The 23,420-nt window shown below is 52.2% G+C and overlaps 1 protein-coding gene across 1 annotated transcript in view; it reads right to left on the bottom strand.

Annotated features, from left to right (window-relative positions):
• The window catches only part of CAPN15 (calpain 15), a 41,973-nt gene extending 33,883 nt beyond the window's left edge, over window positions 1-8,090 (bottom strand). The window contains exon 1 of the mRNA XM_086472994.1: window positions 7,900-8,090. Coding sequence (XP_086329120.1) covers window positions 7,900-8,075 — 176 coding nt within the window. The 5' untranslated portion in view covers window positions 8,076-8,090. The remainder of the gene's footprint in view (window positions 1-7,899) is intronic.
• Window positions 8,091-23,420: the final 15,330 nt, after the last annotated feature.

The following is a 23,420-nucleotide window of genomic DNA, read 5'->3' as shown; positions in this document are numbered from 1 at the left end:
TGCTTGCTGCAGGAAAACATAACCCAAGGAAAATAGGCCAGCATGCCAAGCTCTGCTAAGAGATTCTCCAGGGGGTGTGTAAAGCAATGACGTGCCCAACGCACGTCACTGCACGTGCCAGGGAGGCCGCTGGGCAAGACAGCAGCAGCACCCATGATCAGTCCGTTCTCTGCCACGGGCCACATCCTTGCAGCTCCTGCAAAAAAAGTCTTTTCCACATTTCAGAAGCATCGAGTGTTTCCACATTTGTCCCTCCCCGCAGATACACACACAGCTGTGGGGGAAGGCAGCAGGAGAAGCCTCAGCTCCTCAGTAGGGAAGGTTAAAGAGGATCCATTTGCTATAGCTGGTGGCACAGGTCTGATGGGAAGCCCCAGTGCTGCATGGGGCATGTGCCAGCCAACACCAGGGCTCTGAACAAAAGGTGTCTGTTCCTTGGTGTCCCAAGGAATCAGAAGGAAAAATACCTATACATACATGCACACACACATCTATCCACCTACCTATCTATAGTTTCACTTTTCCAAGGTCTGCAGGTTGAAATCAGGTTTTCAGAAAGACAGAAGGTCCTGCTGGTGTCCACCCTCTCCCCAGTCCACAGCTGGGGAATGCTGCTGAAGGCCAGGGGGTGCAGACACTCTGTCCTTTCCCCGATAAAAGGTGGCAAGAACCAGCCTCCCAACATTACCTTTCGCTCTAGTGAATCTGCCATGCTCTAAACGCCAGAGCCCAGCTCTAAGTAACTACGAGCCCCAGCACGCAATACCACTGAGCACTGGGAGCAGCAGGGCTTGAACCCGTGGGTCTGGAGACAAAGCTGAGCTCTGTACTGCTCCGGGCAAGGGCAGGCGAGGCCCCTCCAGCTCCCAGCAAGCTGCCGACTTGGCAGCCTTTAAGCACCTGCAGCCCAAATTCTGATCCTCACCCCATGCGCTACCCCGACTCTCCTGCTGATTGTCCCACCGCCATCCAGAAGGGCTGCGGGCTGCATTCACACTTCACTTCCAGTTTCCTTCTGGTCTGAATGTCCTGCTGCAGCCTTGTAAGTGCCATCTGTAACAGGAGCAGCTTCCTTCTCTTCAGATCAGTTCACACCTCCTCACGGTGACCTTCAGCACCTACCCCTCGCAGGGATTCAGTGATGCTTGTGGGCACGGATGCTGCGAGACGCACTGGCTGGCACGGGCTGCTGGCTGCAATACCAGTGCCTTGCCAGCACTAGGCAGAGCGGGAAGGCTGGCAGGCGCAGCAGGGTGAGGAGCACGGGAAGGTGCCCGATCCAAATAAAAACCCAGGGCAGTGTGTTGAGGAGAGCAGCTGATAAGGCACGGATCCCTGGGCGGGTTGTGGATCCCTGGGCGGGTACAGACAGATGCAGCCCCAGCTTGTCAAAAGCAAACGGCATCCAACCGCAGCTTATCTTTCCTCGCTGTGTCCCTCGAACAACTGCCCTTCTGTTCACGGTAGCCCTGCACCGGGGGGGGATGTTTCATCCGAGGGAACAAAGGCCTGCAGAGGGTTCGTTTCGTTCACGCTTCCCTCCATCTCCTCCCCGCACGGGCAGGAGGCTCCAGATGAGATGGGATCAACGCGGCCTTTCAGAGCCACGGCCAGCTCGAGGCCAGGCGCTTGCAGCAGGCGGTGGAGGCGGGCGAAGGGAGGCCGCAGCTCCGCGTGTCTTCCCCTCTCCATTTCTGAATTGGAGATCTGAGCCCAGAGCCACCAGTGTCAAACCAGACTAAGGCACCGGTCAGAGAAATCCAGCACATGCCTTTTGCAGCAACCGGTACCTGATAATTTCGGAGGAAAGCAACAAGCTCCAGAATGAACCCAGGAAACGGCTGGCCACTTGGCAGCGCTGAACAGCTCGGAGGGGAAGGGAGCTCCCTGCCTGACTCATGGGCAGAGAGCAGGAGGCTGTTCTTGCCTTCACCCCCCCTCACAAGCCCACAACAGCAGGAGCATGAGGTTCATGCAGGCCCATCTCTCTCCAGGACAGAGGCTGCACCGTGTTAGGTGGATGGGCTTGTGGTTTCCACCCTAGCTCTTTCGCATGACCCTGGGAGAAGAAATAACCCCCCACACACTTCCCTACATTTTTTCCTTCCTTACAGCAGCTCAGCCAGGCTCCTGAGCCTCCTGCTGTCATCACAGTCATCCATCAGCTCCTTCTGGACGACCGAGACCGCTGCACAGCTCCAGGCTACACGCGTGACACCTCTTAGCGGGGCAAGTGATTGCCAGTAAACACTAGACCAAGCTCCTGCCTCTGCAGCCAAAAAAATGAAGGGAGCAATGCAGAAGGGCTACTCTGGGGGAAAAAAACAAAATAAAACAAACCACACTCCACCCTACTCTGGTCCTCTTACTATTCCCTGCTCTTCAAAAATTAAAAAAAACAAAACAAAACCAAAAAAACCAAAACACACCTCAAAAAATTCACCATCTACCAATCCCTCTTCCACCCTGTCCCCAGCATACCTGCATCTCAAAACACGCCTGCTCCACACAGAGCACCGAGAGGCTCTGCCAGGCTCTCTGACCACATGTTGCTGCAGCACAGAATACAAGAGGCCGGCTTCCTTCACAGCAAAATCACATCTCCAGGATCTCTTCCCAAAAGAGATGAAGAGGACGAGACCATGGATCTACGTGGAGCCAAAGCCGGGCGCTAACCTCCTTCGTGCAGTGTGGCATCCCAAAGCAGAATTACCCAACACCTGCACTTGGAGAAGGACCTGAACCTCCTTCCCTGAAGCGAGAGTGCTCAGCTACCACAGTCAGGAACACCCCAAAACCAGGTAAAGGTGTTGCTTTCCCTTCCTAACATTGGCACGACTGAAGCGACAGGCCTGCTGTGCTCTCCACGCTGTGACAGTGACACTCCGGACAAAGGGTTCAGGCACTTCTGCTCAGATTTCAGCCAAGCCCGCTGCACAAGACACGGCCATGTGCTCCAGTTGACTCTCTGCCCTGGCTTCTGCCCTCTCTTTCCTCCAAAGCGGGCAGGAGAGCTCTCTTACGTGCACATGTGGGAAATGGAGATGGGGAAGGTTGGGGGGCAAACAGGGAGCAAAGGGAGAGTTTGTTCGGGTGCCTATTGAGAACTTCGGTCTCCGCTACTCTGCGCCATCCTCCGAGTTCTTCTCGGCTCCAGAGCTACAAATAGCCACAATTTAAACAACTATGAGGCTTTGTGAGCGAGGGGCTGGAGCAGCCAGCAGGGAAAGCGGATGGGCAGGACTGGAAGCCGATGAACCAGCACACCACGCCTGCCAGCTCCCTGGCACTGCACACTCCTGTGACACCATTCCAGCTGCCGCGTGCTTTGGTGAGAACTGGCAAGCAAACAGTTACGAGCCCAATGTTCCTGTCGAGTAGGTATCCACGACAACCTGCAGCATCATTACTCTATCAAATCCCAGCTGAACTTCGATGCCACAACATCTTCCAGAGGGAGCACAACCCGCACAGGGACTCATCCACCTCACTGCAGCACCTGGGGAACACAAGCTCCACTCCGGTGTGATGAACAGGCATGTCCTGAATATCAGAGCTGCTGTTAGTACCCTGGTGGTTTGGAAGAGTGGTTTCTTTTTCCCTCCTCATCCCTCCTCTGTGGATATAGAGTCAGAGCAGATTTTGGTTATCCCCAGCTTTTCCACAGCCACACATGTCTCTGTTCTTTGCATGGACACTTGGGAGGGGAGTCGGACCAGCTGGACCCCAGAGGTCCCTTCCAACCTCAACCAGTCTGTGATTCTCACAAGGTGCAAAACCAACTCTCTGAGCACACCCAAATCCAAGCAGGTTGCTGACAAAAACCAGGGAACCATGCCTGCCCCAACCCCAGCTCTATCAGGGTAACTGTACTCCAGAGAGCACAGATGCTGGACCCCCGAGGCTGCCAGACCTCCTGAGGCTGACAACAGAAAACAGAAGCAGGAAAACCCTGCAGAGTCACCTGGTGCTTTACCAGCAGCTTTTCTTCCCAGACACCTCACTTCTCCTCTGGGCCTTGGTTTCCCCAAGAAGAAACATATCCTCCAGACACCAGGAGGTGACGTGCCACAACACAAAAGTGTGGGAAGGAGCTGCACACAACCGCATTCCCCCTCCATAGGGCTCCCTACCACTTACTGGTATGCCAGTGTCCCGTTATTAACATCTCCACCAGCCTCAAGACGGCTCAGATCCCCTGAGATGGGACTGTGTGATGCCGCCCAGCAGTTTTGACTTGCTGCTTTTCATGCATTTAAGCCATGGGGTTCACAAACACCAAGGTCACGGATGCCTCGCTCTGAGTTTGTCTCCAGAAGTAAAGTGGTGCTTCTGGGGAGCAGGGGGGGGTGGTACAGCAAGTGCCCTCCCACCAGCCACCACCACCAAAAGCAAGTTTACTCATTTCCCTGTAAAAGCAGAGTGATTTATATATTTTTAGCACGCAAAAAAAAATAAAATAAAAGAGTCTGTTCCTCCCTCCACAGTCATTGAGGCCCAGAGGTATTTCATTCTGAAGAGGCTTTTATAGAAAAATACAAAGCCTTTGCAGAATGCTGCAGGAAAGCCCAGAAAATGCATATTCTCTGGAAAAGGAAGGAACTCGGAGCTTCAGCCAAACCGAGCGGTGGGCAGAGACACTTAGGTTCAGCTGCACAGATCTTGCCACACTTTCCTCAAAACGTCTCTCCTGAGCAGAGTGAACTTGAGCAGTTCTCAGTTCTCAACAGGACCCTGTTGTCCCTCTTTATGAATCCCAGGGACTGACAACTAGGTGAAGAGAAACACTCCCTTAAATCTCATCTGGGAGACAGTTCCGTGCCCTAATTCCCTCCTAACACCTCACAGATGTGGAAGGATGCACACTGGAGAGGTGCCGCCACCGCTCCCAGCAGCAGCAGGACGAAAAGCCACCACGAGCCCACGGCTCCCAGGCTGCAGGAGCTGCAGCAACGGAGCTGTATCCTACTGCCAGCACCCAGACTTGTGGCACTGCACCTTGCTGCTCTCAGCTTCAGGAAGGGTTTGGCACGTCAGGAAGCTCAGCCACGATGTGTCTGCAGGCTCAGCTGAACTCTCTCACCCAGGCCAAACACTTTTAAGGGTATGAACAAGAAGGAGCCCAAAGGGACTTGTAACTCAGCCAGAATTTGTCTGGCTACACACAGCTACCAGGGATGCATTTGAAAACATCTTTGCCCTAAGCAGAGATTTCACCAATAAGATTCCACTAACACGCATAGAACACTTGGTACCTCTAGTCTTTAAGTTGCTATGTCCTCCTGGACGCTGGGGAAGACAGGGACATGCTCCTGTTTAAAAGGTGCCGACACATAGAAAGAGAATGCAGCCTGGTCCAGAAGAGACCAAGGACTCAAATCCGGATGGCGTAAGTCTGCTGCTTCCACCATTAAGGCCCTTTTTCTTCCCCCTCCTGTCCACCCGTCTGGAACTCCAGACCACCAGCCTCACCCAGGTACCAGGGGACACTGCAGCCTCCTCCCACCTTCTAACATCTTGAAAGCCAAACAGCACTGACTTCTTCCCTTATTCCCACCCCGTCATGAGGGAAGCCTCCCCTAACTCCCCCACCAGAGTCACTCGGGAAGTACTTGTGTGCCTGGTTTCCTGCCAGGGAAGGTCTGGGTCATCCCCGAGACAGACCAGAGCAGGCTTGGCCCTGTGCCGCTCTACAGTGGCCAAAGCATTATCTGCTCTGAAGGCAGCTGCAGGCAGGGACAGGAAACCAGCAGGAAAGGCAAAGTGTATCCCAGAACTCCTGTCCAGCCTCAAATTGACTTCCCAATACTCTACTTCCTTCCTGCGCTACAGGACTCGAGGGACGAGGACGTCCAGAGGCAGGGCTACCTACCTTGACTTGTTCTATTGACTTACTTAATTTTTTAAAGGAGTATATTTATCTGTTCCTCTCTGGAAACCAATCATCTGCTGCTTCTTCACCCTGTTGTCTCACCCGCCTCACCACGGGAACCGCGGGTCCTTTGATGCCTGACAGCCTGGCTGATCTCAGCAGGTCTTTTGAACCCGCTTCCATAATCACCGCCTAAAGCGAGTTCTTCCCACGCAATTCACCGCTCGGTGAATCACGGCCAGTGATTTTCCTGTCTCCAGGAACCATGCAGCACTTAGCTGGGACGAGTTCTCTTCTCCCTTTAGCAGGGGAAATACATAATTATCAGAAAAAGCACTCCTGTCCTAACAGGACACTGGCTTTATCTGCACCGAGACCAGCAGTTCCTGTTCTTGCCCCAACATCCGCTCCACCACGAAGGCTGGTTGTTCAGGAAATTTATTTCCATGTGTCAAGATTTCACTTAGTTTCTCAAGCTCACCCAAGCGACAGACTTTGAATCACTGCAGTCTCAGCTGGCATACACAAGGCTGCAGAGACACCTTTTCAGTGTCCAGTGCCAGCTCTGCACTGGAAGCTCCTAAACCTCAGTACTGGCTGTGCACGGGCGTACCAGGGTATTCATCAGTGAGCTGCTGACACCTTCCCTAGCTCTTCAAGGTAACCGAGGGAAAAACAGGAGTCTGGAAGGAATAATCCTGCAGGAAGGACCCACCTCTGTTTGCAGGACCTCTCTAAACCGGAGGCGACAAACCTACGCAGCACAGATCACCGACCAGAACCACGGGCTAGACGCAGAGGTTGGTACACACAGCAATTGCTGTTGGGAACTGCACAAAATAGCCTTTTTAGAGGCCTCTTGGGCATTGCTGGGAGCTCAAGCCCATGACAGAGAGCAAAGACAACAGCTAATTGGTTTCACACCATTACCGGTTCAACAAGGAAACCCAAGACAGGGCTACAAAGGAGCAAAGCGTGACGTCGCTTGCCTCAGTCCCACGGAGTCATGCACCTGACCCCTTGAAGCACATTCCAGGACTCGCAGCAGCAGAAAGGCAAGAAAACGAGGACTACACGGCAGATACTACAAGACCATAACATCAAACGCCTCCAGTGGAAAGCCACAACAGCTCAGGGACACTCAGAAGCAAGCAGCTATTCCTAAAAAACTGGCAGCTCCAAACAGACTCAAGCAAGTACAAACACCCAACCAGGCTGGAATCTACACAAAGCAGGCATTAGGCAAAGGCTCAAATATTATTAGCACAAAACACGGCAGCCTCTGTAGCCAAGCCCCCGGGCAGAGGATTTTTAGATGCTTTTGACATACCTCTCAACCTGTCAGAGACTGAATGCAGGACACCAGCCCTCCAACATGAAGAAAAATTCCTCACTTCAAGTGGCTGATGGGGAAGGGGCAGAGGCAATGACTCACAGACACATCTGAGGTGCTGATTTCATCAAGGAAAGACAGAAATTGCGGGTTGGAAACACCGAGCTCTTTTTCAGAGTAATTCTGGTTTGGTGTGTTTCGTTCCCCTGGATCTGGTATTCAAAAGCATTTCACTGCTTTTGCATGAAAACAGCTTCTCCTGCTCTTTTGAGATCAGAAGCTCTTGCTACTTATCGCCACCCAATCTGGAGTCACAATCCTCCATCTGTGATGCCTACAGTGCAGTTGGGAGGTCAGAAAGAGGAGGAGCCACAAGAACATGGCAAACTCATGAAAGGAACTGAAATCCCATTCCCAGGCAGCCACCTTTACAATTTCGGTGAGTGAGGAAGAGCTGGGACGAGTCCTGCAGCCTATTCTGCAGGAGACATCAGCAGCCCTGTAAAAAGGTCATGGCTTGGCATCACTCAAACTGGTGAAAATTTGGCTCTAGCTATCACCAGGAATTGAACTAAGCCTCTCAGTGAAAGGACCCAGCACCCAACAGGATGCAAAGCAACTTCTGTCCAAACGCACAGCCCCGGACTCAAGCTGAGAGGTAAGCAGGTAAGCAGCTCCTTCCCCTCCTCCTTACCTTCGCACCCGGTGGTGTAAATGCTGATGCTGCCGTGTTATAAGGGCACTTTCCCAAACGGGGCCACTGTGACTACTCCTATACCAGCTCACGGCTGGGTGCCCTGGGTAGGGTGTGCTACTGAAGCCATGGTCCGACTCCGTCTCTGCGGCCAGCGATGAGGCAGAGCTCCCCATGGTTCCCCCCTACCCAGGCCACGCTGAGATTTAGCCTAGGTTAGGTCCAAGACAGTGGCACGGGCAGTTCGGGTGGAATAGGCGAGGCGCTGCGGCATGGGCTGCTGTAAAGATCCCAACACACTGGAGAAAGGAGGGTCGGTTCTGATCAGGAGTTGAAAAAAAAAAAAAAGAAACAAAACACAACAAAAGAGAAAGGGGAAAAAAAGGAAAGAAAAAGAGAGAAAGATAAGGTATGATTTAAGCAACAACCCTCCAGTCTTAGAAGCCTATTAATGCATGCTTTCACTGGGATCCCCATCCCAGCACTCACTGGGATGCGAAGGGCCATGTCACTGAATCCAGCTTTTGCTGCCTGGAGATGGGGACTATGGGGGCTCTCCCCAGGTAAGCACCAGGAGTTCCCAGGCACAGGCAAGCAGCCCGACTAGCAGAGGAAAGCACACCGGAGCCCAGCAGAAGGCCCTTGCCACCATGGCAAAGCAGCAGCAAAGGGGGGAAGCAAGCCTCACTGAGAGTCCAAACCAGCAGCCCTTGGGAATCACACGCACAAAAAGGTGATTCTGAAAGCTCTGGGCTCCAACTGGCACGTCAGGTTAGTAGTTACTTCGGCCACGAGCACAACTTGATGGCTTGTATGCAGTGAGGAGATTTTATTTTTCTTGTACATAAAATAAACCATCCCTTCTTTCTGGTTCCCCACTAACACACAGTAAGGCTGAAAACAGACAGACTGGGTAGCTGCACCAACATGTTTTCTGTGACTGACAAAGTGCAATGAAATACTTGCAGCTCAAGCCAATTTTTAGCCGATACTGAGCATGCCCCTGCCCATAGAAACAGGTTTCGGGCTTTGACTGTTCTTCCTTTTCTCCCTCTCTTTTTCCTACTTTTGAGAATTTATCCTTTGAGCATCCTCACAGTTAAACTACAGAAACATTTCACGTCCTCTAGTATTCAAAGAAGTTAAAACATACACATGTGTCTCCTTAAAGGAAAAAGGCACGGCAATCTGGATGCATGTCAGGAGGAATGGATCAAGGGAACATTTAACAGAGCAAAAAAGAAGAAACAAGGAAGGAGAAAAAATTAGCACAGCTGAGCTTATTCAATTACCCACCAGGATTTACAGAGATGAATGAACTACAGAAAGACCTTTGCGAAGAAACTACTTTGTACCATAGAAAAGCTGAAACGAAGACTCCTAAAATACAGTTTTTCAAATCCCAGGATTGATCTAAGGGATCAAGAAAGGCCTTGATAGATAACAGACTCTTGAATACAGCAGCTCAAGGAGCAGGTGCCGTTTCGGTACAAGCTTAATACTGGAATGCGCCTGCATTAGGCCATTAACTGGAGGATGTTAACTGCTCTGTCATGGTCTCTGTCACCTGCAAAGCCTGGACTAACAAAATAAAACTGAAAAAAAGCCCAAGATTACAATTTTCCCTACCTCGATTTCCTCCTTTTAATTGGTCTGCCTAACTGCTGTGCATCAGCCAACACATCTCCACACTTTGCTTCCCGCTACCTGCCCAACAGCAAGATTTCACTGATTTTTGCAGATCCAGCCAAGTGGAACCCTGGCGCTTCCCCTCTCATTTCCTGCTATTCAAGCAGTTAATTTGTAACAAATCTGATTTTCTGGCTAAATGAAAGCCATGTGATGTGAGGGGAAGAGCATTTCCAAGTATCATCAGCTCAAGTGTAACTGGAGGCACCAGTTGTCCTACACCTGCGGCGTCTCTGGCTTTCCTGCCGCAGCCCTCGACGGGTGCCCCATCCCCAGCGCTGCCCGTGCTCCAGCAGCCGTGCTGCATGGCAGGTGCCACTAAGAGACCTGCTAGAAGAACAAACTCAGTCTCTCGCCTCAAGACTCGGGTTCTACCACGATAAAGTACATAGATAAAGGCACGATGGGACGAAACACAGCCCCATACAGTTCCCTGCAGGCTGAGCGAAACAGAAGGCAGGATGCTCAGCCAGTTAATGGCCTTTCCCCCTCCTCAAGCAGAGCTAAACTGCTAAACACAGCAATTCCACCGCCTGGTTCGAGCCCACTTCCTCAGCTGCCTCTCCAAGCTGGAGAAGCAGAACCCTTTGCTTCCTCCTCCCCCACCCAGAAACGCCAGTTTTAGCTCACCACCACAGGCGAGAGACATGCCTGCTGCCTGCATGCCTGCTGGCCCCCAGCGTGTTGCTTGTGCCTCGGCCCGTCCTCCCCCGCCAGGGCTGCACCAGGGAGCTCGAGCAGGCAGCTCACCACAAGCGCTCTGCCGGGAGAGGAGAGGCTGGGAGTCCTGCTTTAAAGTGGTGCGGTAAAACTCCACGGTGGGTGGAGCTGGGGAGAGGAAGGGATCTATAAATAGGTGGAGGATAACCTAGCTAAGTCGTAGTGATCTTCAAGACTGTCTGGTCTAACTGGGCTGCTTGGCTGCGAGTGCTGGCTGAAATCGGATTTCTCCAGGCAAAGCGGCAAATCCTTTTCTTCAGGGTCACCCCTCGTGCCAAGTGAGAGCAGCCAATGATCAGGATTTAGGGGGGAACGCTGGCCCAAGGAGGGGAGAGGGTGAACCAGTTCGTAAACAGGAGGAGTGGCAGCATCATGCAAAGCGTGTGCACACTCGCCATGCTGAGCCCGAAAACGCCTTCGGCCAACACTAAGCAAATGAAGAGCCTGCGAGAAGTAAAGGTGAGAGTGAAAACAAAACTACACTCTGGCAAGGGAAGGGGTCAGTTAGGGAAGCCTACAAAGTAGAAAGCTTTCCTGGAAGCACTCAGCCGTATTTTGGGGGGAGCTTCTCCCACTGGGCAGGGAGATGCCCCAGCAGATGCCCTGCAAGCACATCGCCGCGCCAAACAGAGGAGGCTTCGGCCACGGAAGGGGAACAAACTGCCAAGAGCTCCTCTGCCTTGGTAGAAGGGAGCAGGATTTTCCTCCTAATTAATAAAGCACTGCTTCCACCTATCTAATCAGGAGAGGAAGCAACAATGTGAACAGATTGAAGTGCCTTGAGAAGGGTGGATCTCACTCATGGAAATTAACAGTTAAGCACCTTAGCAAGATGCTGAGTTTGGATTTTGGTTTTCTGCCCCTTGCAGCTGCAATAATTACCGGGTTTCAACTGACACTGTTTAACTGCTCCCAAAATAAAACCAGATTTGATCTTTCCGCCTTCAAACCACTCATACCCACTTACCCTGATCCGTTGTATGCGAGGCAGACCCTTCCTCAAACTGCCCCACCAGCACCCTGAGCAGCAGGCTCTTACAGCGAGTTCAGGACGGCAAAGCTTTCCCATGGAGGTTCCTCCTGCTGCCGGGACAGCAGAGCAGTTGCCTAGATGCTTCCAGAGAAACCCTGTTCCTCACACCAGCCAGCACGGCTGACCCTTTGGGCCCCAGCGTTTCTGTCACACCACCCTAAACGAAGCAGGCAGGAAGGGTGGGTCTGCCCAACCCCTTTTCCTTCCCTCAGGCTTCAAAGTAGGTTTTAGCTCTGAAGAGAGCAAAAAAAGAAAAAAGGGGAATAGCTCACATGTTTCAGCATACCTAGGAAGTTGCAGGTTCAACTTTTCCTAGGATCCTCCTAGGATCAGCCCCAAGCTCTTCCCTTTGGCACACAGCAGGAAGAGACAGAGGTCCCTGGAGCTGCTCCAGCCCACCGAGGAAACCAGTGAGGCAGACTCGCCCCAGCTGGTTCCATGTGCAGAAGCCCCCTCCTTGTGATGGGATGTCCCCCACACCACTTTCCTTATTAATTTACTTGTCCATGCAGCACAAGCCTGCATAGCTCCTGCCTGAGTTTTCCAGCCTCTCTCAGTTCTCAGCCTCCCAGACTCAGGGACAAGACTTTGCCGCTTCACTAATCCCTCCACTCCCCCAACCCATAAAGTCAGTCACCTCTGAGCTACTCCCTTGCTCCAGAGCAGATCCCGTAATGAAAACGCAGCCAACCCATGCACCAGACAGCTCTTGATCCAGATGCTGGGCCAGCAGCTGGCCCAGGAGAAGGCACACCATGTACCTGGGGAAAACACACCCCTCAAAGCTGTGCCCAGAGGAAGCCACATACAGGAGGCTTTCTTCTAGGACTGGAGCCGCAAGTACCAGCCCTTCTCTTCTCTCTGCTGTGTGAAGTTCCCTGCCTGGAGGCTGGCTAAGATGGGCTGGGACCTGGTACTACCCTCAACAGAAAAGGAGGAACTCTCTACTCTCACTCACATGCAGGGAGAAATAAAGGTTCCTGAAGAGCTTTGAACGTCCAGTCCCCACACACAGCCCTGGCAGGAGCAGCCTCCTCTCTGGGGACTGCAGGACGTAATCCACACCTCCTAAACACAAACTAGTTCAGGGGCAGATGAGGGCAGCTGGAAGAGCTGGGGTTGGCTTGGGGCATCAAGCTGGAGGAGACCACTTCATATATCATGAAGACATGGCCAATCCACACCTTCTACCAACCCTGACACCATGCACAGGGGAGATCTCCTCACCTACCGCCGGAGGCGGCACATGCTCACGGTATCTGGGGTAAGTAGGGAGCGGTGTGCCGGGATGGGTGAGGCACACAGCACGATGTGTCAGTGTCGGAAGGTTATACGGTCACAGAGGAGGTCAGGCATGGGATAACTGAAGAAGGATGCAGAGTGGAGGCCTGATGGCGTGTCATGCCAACCGAGCAAGAAAAAGCAGCTCAAGCGTTTGTGTCCACAGCAAGTGACACACAGTCAGGCTCCCAGCTCCACAAGGCAGGGTGGCAGAACCTGAGGACGTGCAAAGCCAGGTACTGGCACCAAGCAGAGCGCGACTTGTATTCACCAGGCCGAGGTGACCCTGATAAAAGAGGTAACCCCAGGGGAGGGAGGGTGAACAACCTCCCTTTTTCCACAAGGCAGGGGAGAAAGAGCAGATGAGCAGCAAGACATGCGCCTCGGACAGATGCAGGACAGACTGAAATCCAAGATGCTAAACACTGACCCAGTGAGAGCTCCACAGCTCAAGTGCAGCAAGAGCTCCTGTGATCGCCCATGGGACAAGCAAACTGCAATGCTCCAGGCTGAGCAGGTGTCTTGCACAAAGCTGGTGTCTTGGCGATGAGAAACAAAGTTTTGCTGCTCTTTCTTCCCGCCCTCACCCACCAAGCCAGCACTACAAGGCAGCCCGAGTGCTGCAGCCTTGGCAGGAAACGAAGGTGTCGGCAAGTTCCAGTCCCTTGCAAAACTTCTGGCAGGGAGGGGCGGGAAGGTACCTCCAAGGACAGACTGGAGGCATAAGTTTAACAGGAAGGAGTGGCCAGCAGTTGGCACACTCAGCTGGGACGTGGGAGGCTTTTTCAGCCCTCGTGCTGTACCACAGAACTTCCCGTGTGACTCGGGGCATAGTCCTGTGACTCAGGAGGTGCTGCCGTACCGCCCAGGGCCAAGAAGTCTTCAGGCTGGTGAGGCACAAAGATGACAGGCAGCGCGCAAGCACCGCAGATGGGAGGACAGGGAAAATGGAGAGCAGGGTAAGGCCTACCCACCCAGACGTTTGGAGTGGGGCAGCAGGGCTGAGAGAAGAGAGGCGAGTCAGATGTTCTGGCCTTTGAGGAGTCTAGGGGACTGGAAGCGGCCAAGGAGCTGTTTTCCAAATCATGGTGAGACACAAGACTGGTACGCTACTTGCAGAGATATCATTAGATGACATTAGCTGCCTGGAAACAGATTTCCAGATGGGCTATTAATGAGTTAACAAGATAATTTAACCTAGATTCCTGGACCAGCACAGAATGGGACCTCACGCTTCACGCTGCGCTTTAGCAAAGTCCAGAACAGCAGCACATCTTTCTAGCCACGGACATTAACATGCAAAGGCAAGCTTGAGGATCTTTACCTTCTTTCAGCTGCCTTGAAACTGGTTCTGGCCCAACTTTAACACAGAAGAAACTCATACACAGCAGCTGAGCTGGGCTGAGCTGCATTTAATGGCCAGCACTGACTCTTCATTATTATGCAGGCAGAAGAAGAGGTGTCCAAAGCCTGAAGCAAAAGATTGATAGGAAAAGTAGATTTATTGTAGAGCCAGCTTAGCCACAAAGCACCTGGCGTCAAAGTCTGAAAAAAGTTTCCTCTTCTCCCTTGCACAGGACACTGTAAACCAGTGACAGATTATCCAGTGAGCTACTGAAAATCTATCATGGTCACTTTGAGAGAGGGGATTATACAGATTCAAAAGAGCAATCAACATCTTAATTACAAGCTACAGAGAAAATAAAAGGAGAAGCAGTGGACAGAAAGGTTTCTTCAAAACAAGGGTTAACACCAAACCCCATCTCCATTCACAACCGAAGAGCAGAAAGGTCCTTTTCTGAATAAGCATGAAAATGGTGAAGGCACTGCTGAAGAAGGGTCTGAAAGTACACACATTAAAAAAAAAACAAACCCAAAACCTAAAAAAACCCTCACAACTAAATCTCTGAAACCCTAGTGCTCTATTAAGTCAATTAACACTGCTTCAATGAAGTGCAGCGAGCCGCTTGTATCCTCCAGTTTACTGGCCAATTGTGGCTGACTTTTGAGTGCAGTGTTAACAAAAGTGTGGGTGGGCTGGCACGGATCGTCTCATTAGCAACATCGCGGTAATGCCACAGAAAGACAGACAAGGGGAAGAAACAAAACAAGACAAGCCACAGCATCCAATCTCGGGAAGCTTTACCAGCAGATTAATTTCCAGATCTTTTCCTCTCCGTATTTATAATCCTTGTAGCAGAGTTCTGTCATCCTACTCAGCCCACGGACTGACCCAGCTACAAAACATGCCAGGCTGAAAAATCACCTCGACAGACTGCCTGCTGGGACCAGTTGCAGGATAAAAACAGGAAGCTTTTACTTGCCTGCTACCAATATGCTATAGGTTTAATGGGAAGTAGCATAAGCAGGGATGCTTTGCGAGAAGAACACACAGGAACTCTTGCCAGGAAAAATGCATCTCGAGTAACACATGTGCTCTTAGTTTCCTCTTTTTTTCAGAAAGGTTTAACTACACTCTGGGTTACCCAGCAGCAATAAAACATTTTTCCCCCCTTTCTCACTTACAGCAGAGTGTTGATTGGTAAACAGCAGATCTTCCTGTCTGAGGCTGTGCCAGCCTGTGCAGAACAGAACTGTTGTTATTGCACATTCGCAGCTAGAGATAAACATGAATAAGAGCCACGAGTAAGAGCCAGGCACTGGCTCTTCAATGCATTGCTTTATCACGTTCACCTTGGTTCAACTGTTTCTGACATCTCTCCCTCCTGAAGGGGCAAGGTGGCACAAGCAGCAAGGACAAACGTTAAAAAAAGAAGGCAGTAGTGACAGTAGCGCAAAAAGTGCTCTTCTGTACTCACTAACGTTCACAAACTGCGCAGCTCAGAACTCCACTGGCACTTAAAACTCAAAAGCACAACACGGAAATAAATGGGCCCAGCAAAACCAACTTCCCAAAAAGAAGCAATGGAAAAACAAAGCAGCTTTCAACACATTTCTCAGGACAAACCTGCATCGAGGGCCATGACTGGTGCAGGACATAAAGGTTACAGCGAACCAGGGAAGGAAAAAAATTTGCAAGTCATCTCTCATCTGCAAGATGACACTCTGCAATGGCACAAGTACAATCAGCCAGCCCAGGAAAACTGGATACTGGAAGTCAGAGGAGGGATTCTAACCTTTCAAAGAGCAGATCTCTGGACCAGCTGCTCCAGAAGCACTGGGGAAAAAAAGCACAGAGTTAGTTCCAACAGTTAGTTCCTGGACAAGTTCATGACCTGCACAAGATGACTGTCTTCAGCAGCAGGGAACCGGACTTGATCCGTGAAGTTCCTCCCAGTCACTCAGCAAGCTGAATTCATAGAGAGCCATAGGTGCCCAGGCACAGCACAAGCACGAGGACGTACCCAAAAGGACATCAGGGATTGTATCTTCAGATCATGCTAAGCTGACAGATAAGCAGATGAAGAGCTGGCCACTGCAGAAGGGAGGGGAAGAGAGTTGCAGCAAGAAGCAGTTTCACAGCCAGCGAAAACCCAGGGCATGGACTTGGAAAGCAAAGTCTCAGAGACAGGAGGTGGAGGAGCTGTGCCCTGAACACACTGTCCCCGGACATTCCACCCACAGCTTTAATTCTAACACAGATTAGACAGACGGTAAATATGTAATTTGTCCAAGCCACATCCAGCTGCATGCCTTACAGCTCCCAGTCCTCACTGCACTGCCCTGTCCAGAGCCACACTGGCTCTTCACACAGGGGCAGCAGTACCCAGATGTCTCCTTCTGCCATTTTTATGCTATTTGGCCTTTCCTGGCTTTAATCAGGCACCATGTCCCAGTTTCCAACCAACTGGCCTAGATTTAAACCACCATGTCTCTGGCTGTGCCTCAGGCAAGCGCAGAGTAGGATAAGCCTGACAGACAACAGTGGCATTTGGCATTCCCAGCACAAACAACCTGGAGATAAAAGCGTAAGAATCGCTGTAAACCACACGAGAGGCTGCTGCCCTCCCTGGGAGCACCAGGAACCAGGAGCACACAGGGGAGGTGGGACAGGGCGAGTGAAAACCAGGGGTGGCAAGAAGACAGCTCCTCTCCTCGTGCAGCTCAGTGCCATAACCTAATGGAGAAGCATCACATCACTGCCCGCCCCTCTCCACCTCCAGATTATACCCGTACTCTGTCCTGGGCCATCCTGAAAAACACACAAATCCTTCTGCACACTGATGTGGTAGCTGTGCCATCACTTCTGCGAGGAGCTGATATTGTAATCGAAACTGTGTGACTGGAGTAACACCTGGTACCACTGAAGTGATACAGCTAGAACAGTGCCTGGCACCACCGCGATGCTGCCCTTTCCTCACCAGGGTAGCTGTACTGGCTTACTGTCTCCGTCACAAGCGGCTCCTCTTCAGCTACACCAATACAGCTGAAACTGTAGGATGTGTTCAATTACACAATGCCTTAAGCAATATTTGCCCATGAGAGCACTTATTTGAACAAACACAATGATCACATGAGGAAAACGCTGTACTCTAAGATGAGAGGGCTGAAATAGAATGCAGATGCTTTGAGTATGAAGCTGCCTTTGCTACAGCAAAGCCAGCCCTAACAGGCCATCCGACCTACCTCCCCACACAGCGATGGAGCTGGCCTCGTAACCAAGACCAGCTGGCTGCATCCTGAACCCACGCTAACCCAACCAGGCAGACGGAGAGGAGATCACGTTACAGGAGTCACTCAAACGCCTTGCAAGACAGATCCAGCTGCCTTAGCCTCACATGGTGCTACAGACCCCCACCCTTCCCTCCACCAGGCTCTGCTTGTGAAACCACTCTGCATGGCAAGGTCAGGCAACGGGAACAACGGCTTTGCACACCTGCAGCAGCGTTCACAAGACACTCCAAGGCTGCAGCAAAACTGATCCGATAGCAGGAACATTACTTCATCCGTCCCACAGTGGAGAACCAGCCGTGGTGCAGATCTCAGCCGACACCTGCCTAGTGACAGTCATCACTCAAAGGCCAGAGTGCTCACGGCCTGGCTTCATTGACCCCGAGATTGTACGAGATTCCTGCAGACCTTCTGCTGAGGTTGGACACCAAAGTCACGCGGAGACTCCAGCCAGCCCATAAGCATTCAGGCAGACCAGATTGGCCAACACACAGCACACCAGTGTCCATTCAACTAATCCAGAGCCCTGGCCTGGAGAAGGCCACATCAGCCTGGCTCATTAGAACACAAGAACACCACCATCAGATGCTCTCCTGCAGCAGACACCGCAAGCGTATCCCGAAGGCACAAGCTCAGACAGGCTTCCCATCACCTCATCCTGCCTCTGCAGAGCAGGCTCTGAATTGCGAGGCTGAAAGCAGCCCGGCCACAGAAGGTACAGCAGAGTCAGCTCCCTGTCCCAGTCCTGGGCTGGGAACTGCCACAGCACTGTGGTTATCACAGGTAAAGCAACGCAGAGTTTGTTAGATCCATTTATTTCCCTGCCCTTGCACTGCCTCAAACACACCCTGGGACAGTCATGCAGTTTCCACAGCTTAAGATTGCGAGGTCCTGGAAGACCCCACATTTTCTCTCCCGCTCTTACAGTTTCTTCTTTGACATAAGAAAACCAGGGAACACCAGTATCCACACCCCTAAGAGCACGTGGCCTTCACACAGATAGCGAGGAGAGGGGAACACTCAAAGAAGGAATCAAAACAAGGAAGAAAGACAAGAACAAGAGGTGCAGGAGACAAGAAGCAAAGTAACCGTGTTTACAAAGCAGAGGAGAAAAGGTCTTTTTCGTTTCCGCCCCACCCAGCCCAGAGCCAGCTACAGCCAGAAAAGCCTCTCACCCGACACAGTTTCTGCTCTGCAGGTCCAACGCCCAGTGGGTGTGAGGTCAGCCTGGTGTCCCTGGAGTCGAACGGCTGCTGTTGGCACCAGCTGAGCGGCCCGGCTGGAGGAGCATGCTAGACGGTCTCTGCACAGCGCCGCCGGCACCACACCGAGCCTGCTAGAAGAAGCAGCTGCTGCACCGAGCTGGGGAACAGAGAGGAAAGAAAGGCACGTAAGGAAAAACAGCTGCCGAGGCTCCGGGCTGCCCGGCATGGCACCAGCACACGCCACCAACCTCACAGTTTAGGTCGCTCAATCACCATCCACGCAAACTACAGCTCTCGGAAGGCTCTGTGCTTCCCACGGCATCCGGCTGGCGACGGGCTGGAGCTCGGTCCCGCCTGGAGACAGGAGCGGGTCTGCTTCTGGGTCGACTCGGATTCTTCACTTGTGGCTTCAGAACCTTTGGTGGTGACTTTATAGCTCTGCTCCCGCCACTGGCCTTACTCCCTCTGATGGGAGCTGCTGCTTTGCATTCTGGTGAGCGCTGTCGTCGCACCAGGTAACGCAACACCTCACGAGCACAGCAGGATCCTAACGATAAGGATTCTGGACAGCTCTCGACAATTAGCAACAGGGCCGGATCTCCCAAGGGGTCTGGATGTAAACGCAGGGTTGTCTGGAGGGGCACGCTGCCTGAATGTTCAAATACAGAAACAGATGTTAATTACTCCGCATGGCCAGGACATCGTTAGCACTTACAGCTACTGGAAATTCAAAAGTACAAATTCCTCTGATGATGTCAAACGTGCCCATCCCACCCCCAGCCAGAAGGCACGATGTTTGAATATTTGCCTCAGCAAACCTCCCTCCCCCAAGACATTCCCCCTTCATATTCTCTGCTCTTGAAACAACCTGCTTTAATGAAATTCACATTTTGTGAAAGTGCTGTCTCCTTTGGGATGGGCTTTTATCAGATGGAGGCAACAAGGACCCTTGCCCATGACCGTTGGGCTCACCAGCACATTCTTACTTTCTCTATTTTAGTCTGGGGAGGAAGCAATAAAGCAAACAAGGATTCGGCCCGAACAATGTGACCACCGAGCCTCTTTGAGAGCATGGCAGGAGCACGCAAGAGCAACAGACCCGCTTCTGCCCCCACCACCTTGCCCACTCTCCCCACAGCCACACCACCACGTGCAGCATGATGCCCCTGGGGTACGTTATGGTGACTTCACGAGAAAGCTTTTCTCTTCCAGCACTCTGCACCACTGAGATTTCCAGGCAGTGAGGAAAAGATGACTTGTGGTGAAGACCTGGACATGTGCTGCTAGTGGACTCAAACAAGCAAATGGGGAATCGTAGAATCACTGAATGGTTTGGGTTGGAAGCAACCTTAAAGATCACCTGGTTCCAACCCCCCTGCCATGGCAGGGGCACCTCCCACTAGACCAGGTTGCTCAAGGCTCCACCCAACCTGGTCTTGAACACTTCCAGGGATGGAGCATCCACAGCGTCCTTAGGCAACCCGTTCCAGTGCCTCATCATCCTCAGGGTAAAGAACTTCTTCCATGTATCTAGTCTAAACCTGCCCTCTCCCAGCTCCCCACCATGACCCCTCATCCTGTCACTGCAGGACCTTGTAAAAAGTCCCTCCCAGCCTGCTTGTAGGCCCCTTCAGGTACTGGAATGTTATGGAGCATGCAAGAGACACCACTCAGGGACCAGTAAAGCGTAAATAAGGCTCAAAAGGACCACCCTGATCCTTCTAGCCCAAGGGTCTGTACAGAACTGGGAACTCCAGGTCTACAGCACCTCTGAGGCACTCGGTCAGTCGAGCTGTTCCTGCTCACTGTAAAGGCTTAAGACTTATGAGAGCTAAAGAGAGAGCGAGACAAACACCAGAGGACGGAGCATCCCACAAATGCTGACATCAGTCTACGTGGCACCACGTCATTTCATTTGCAGGAGACGTGTTTGCATACGCATGGGCTAGGAAGAGAAACCGCTTAACGCCCAGCGGCTTAAAACAAAGCCTTTTGGCTGTGCTGGAATTCCAAGGACTGGCCCAAGTCTTGCAGGCAGGTGACCGATACGGACAAGCTGGACAGCGAGACCTTGACCCCACCAGTGCTGCAGCCTCTCCGGAGAGCAGAGCTGCCAAGGCAGGGGAGGATACAGCCCAGCACACAAGGACCCTCGTGCCATGCTCCCACTTCCACTGACCAGCACAAATATCGGGGAGTTCACTTGTTACCCAGCAAAGCTGTCTGAGAGTTAGCTTCTCTGCAAACCTTTTCATTACAGGAGCAGAATGACCTTCTGCTGTCAGAGGAACACAATGCAGCGCAAGCTGGGCAGCTGCCTGCGATATCCTCAGCAAACCAAAATCATCTGGGCTAGCACTGGGAACAAGATGCCGAAGGGGAAACTTTGGTGCCGCAGGAAGCGCCATGTTAGAAATGCAGCTGGACAGTATCACCGGAGGGGGAGGAGAGCTTTTTGTCAGGTCTCGGTCTCTGTTTTAGTAAAGCGAATGCGCATGGACAACCCTGCAGCTCTGGCAGGGGCTGCTAATCCCAGCCCGGGGGTGAGACGCCAGCTCGGCCTCCCTGACACAGGGCAATCACCACCCGCCTCCATGCTGACGCTGTTCAGGCCCCCAGGTCCAGTGAGCGCCCTGGTTTGCCTCGAAAGGGGCTGCACTGCAGGAACGGAAAAGCTGGGGGGTTTTTTGTTTTTTGGTTTTTTGTTTTTTTTTTTTACCAAACACACATTAGAGTTTACACCACTGGCAAAGAGCAGAGGCATGCATTTGCAGAGGAACGGGGACATGGTTCCAATACCGCTTATAATGTGCGAGCCTAAAGACTCGGCTTCAGTTTTTAGAAATCCAACTTGATCATCTCAAGCTGGCAAAAATAGCCCTGTGTTCCCTCAAGTTATTTTCTTTTCAAGTAGGCAGGGTACAGCACAATAGGAAATATCAGCAGTTATGTACTCAACCTCCAGAAACCCAAAGGGCCAATTCTAGCAACCCACGGCAGCTTTCCAATCCTCCCTGATCTATTTGCTGGAGTTAGACTGAAAACCGTGCTGCCCCCAAGCCATTCAGCAAACTCCACGTCCCGCTAATTACATCAATATAAATGTATTATCTTGGCTGTCAAACATCGGCTGCCTGAACAGGACGGCACTCTGCAATGGAAATGCAGGAAAACAATTGCTCTTTCTGCTGGTGACACATTTCTTTGGATCTTATTTCCTTTCCAGGGCTCTCCCTTCTCCTTTCTGCCCAGGCACCAGGGCAGCAGCACTTTTTCCAGAACAAGAGGAAACGGCACACAAAAACCCTCCTCATCTTTTAAGCCACCGAACACAAGCAAACATCAGGAACACCACCGGCGTTCCCTATCAGCCAGCCTGAGAGCTGCCAACACACGGGGAAGGGAGCTGAGAAGGCAAGAGTTAAATGTTTCCCCTGTGCAGGCAACAGCCCTTCTGCCTCCCTTGGCCTCCTCAGATGCCACTGCTAAATACACGGGAAGCATCAACACTCCAAATAGCAACGAGAGCGTGACAGAAATTCAGTGGTAGCCTGCTCCTCCCGCCCTTTCCAGGCCACTGTCACCGAGCCTGGAAAGGGCGGCGTAGTCAGGCAAGGTCCAACAGCAACCAGCGAGGTGGAGGCAAATGCAGGCAGATCCAGGAGGCTTCCAGGGAGAAGGCAGACAGCACGTCTCACTCTGAAGAGCGGGATTATGACGGGAATCAAGGAGGAAGCCACTGATTCACCTGTCCCACCCGCATAAGCAGCTTTCCCAAGGCTGCACTGTGCATGACCTTTCTCAGAGCCCCAAGTTCCAGCACATTGGCTGTTCACAAGTGTCCTCCCAACACTGCGCACTAGGCGGGAGCCATCTCGGACACTGGCTCTCACACGCTTTCCAAATCAGCCTCCTCCCTCCCTGCCCCAGGTCTGATTGCAGGCAGCCCCAGCCCTTCGCTCTGGCCTCCTGCTTCCTAAAGCCCCTCACGTGGAGAAATGCCACAGGATCCGTACCTTCCCAGACCCCTCTGCTCACAGGAAGGCTCAGAAAGAACCCAGAAACAAACAAAAGCCTGGCTTCAAAGGGGGAAGATAGGAGGAAAAAAGCATTTCTCCTACTTGCATCTCACCTGAGAGGAGATGACGTCCCTGCCAGCGGAGATCAGCACAGCCGCGGCTGCACACGCCGGCCTGGAGACTGGCTGGGTCTCTCTCTAGCTCTCACGTGCAACTGCTGCAAACTTGGCAAGCTCCCACAAAACCTCCGGGACGGATGAAAGCAGTGTATTTTCCACAAGATAAAGCCAACCGCGCTCAGCTGGCTGAGGCAACGCCAGGGCCCTGGCCATTTCCCCCTGCAAAGCCAGCAGTATTCAGAGCAAAGATAAAGGGTGCCCAGAGCAAAGACAATGGGCGCCCCGTGGACAGCCCAGGAGAGCGGCAGGTCACCGGTGCATCTCACAAGGGCATCCAGGCCCCTCCACGGGGTCACCCAGCCCTTCCGCTACCGCGAGACAGCTCCGAGTCTGGACAGGATGCCCAACCTTTTTTATGGGCAGCTTTAGCAGTTTTGGTTTGTTTTTTGATATTTATTCCGATTCAAAAGACATTATGCCTGGCCTACGCCTCAGGGTCCCTTACGCACCAAGGCATCAGGCTCAAGGAGGCTGCTTTCCTTCCTGCCAAAGCAGTATGGCTTAGCAAACACAGCAAGTCACATCAAACCTTCAAAGGCCTCTCCAGCCCTCCGACCCCACCCGAGGAAGGGAGCACTGTTGGGTCTTGCCTTCTGCCTTCAACTGTTAAAGTCTTGGACACAAACAGAAGCTGACGCAACTTTAAACTAGTTAATATCCCCACGTACGTAAAATCATGGTAATTTGAATCATGCCTCTCTGACACAGGTTCTGCTACCACAGCTCGTTCCTCAGGCAGAGCTCAGTCCTGCTCTGCTACACT

Source organism: Leptosomus discolor, chromosome 14 (genome assembly GCF_034619465.1).
Source record: "Leptosomus discolor isolate bLepDis1 chromosome 14, bLepDis1.hap2, whole genome shotgun sequence".
Classification (NCBI taxonomy): domain Eukaryota; kingdom Metazoa; phylum Chordata; class Aves; order Leptosomiformes; family Leptosomidae; genus Leptosomus; species Leptosomus discolor.
This window is presented reverse-complemented; position numbering and strand designations above follow the sequence as displayed.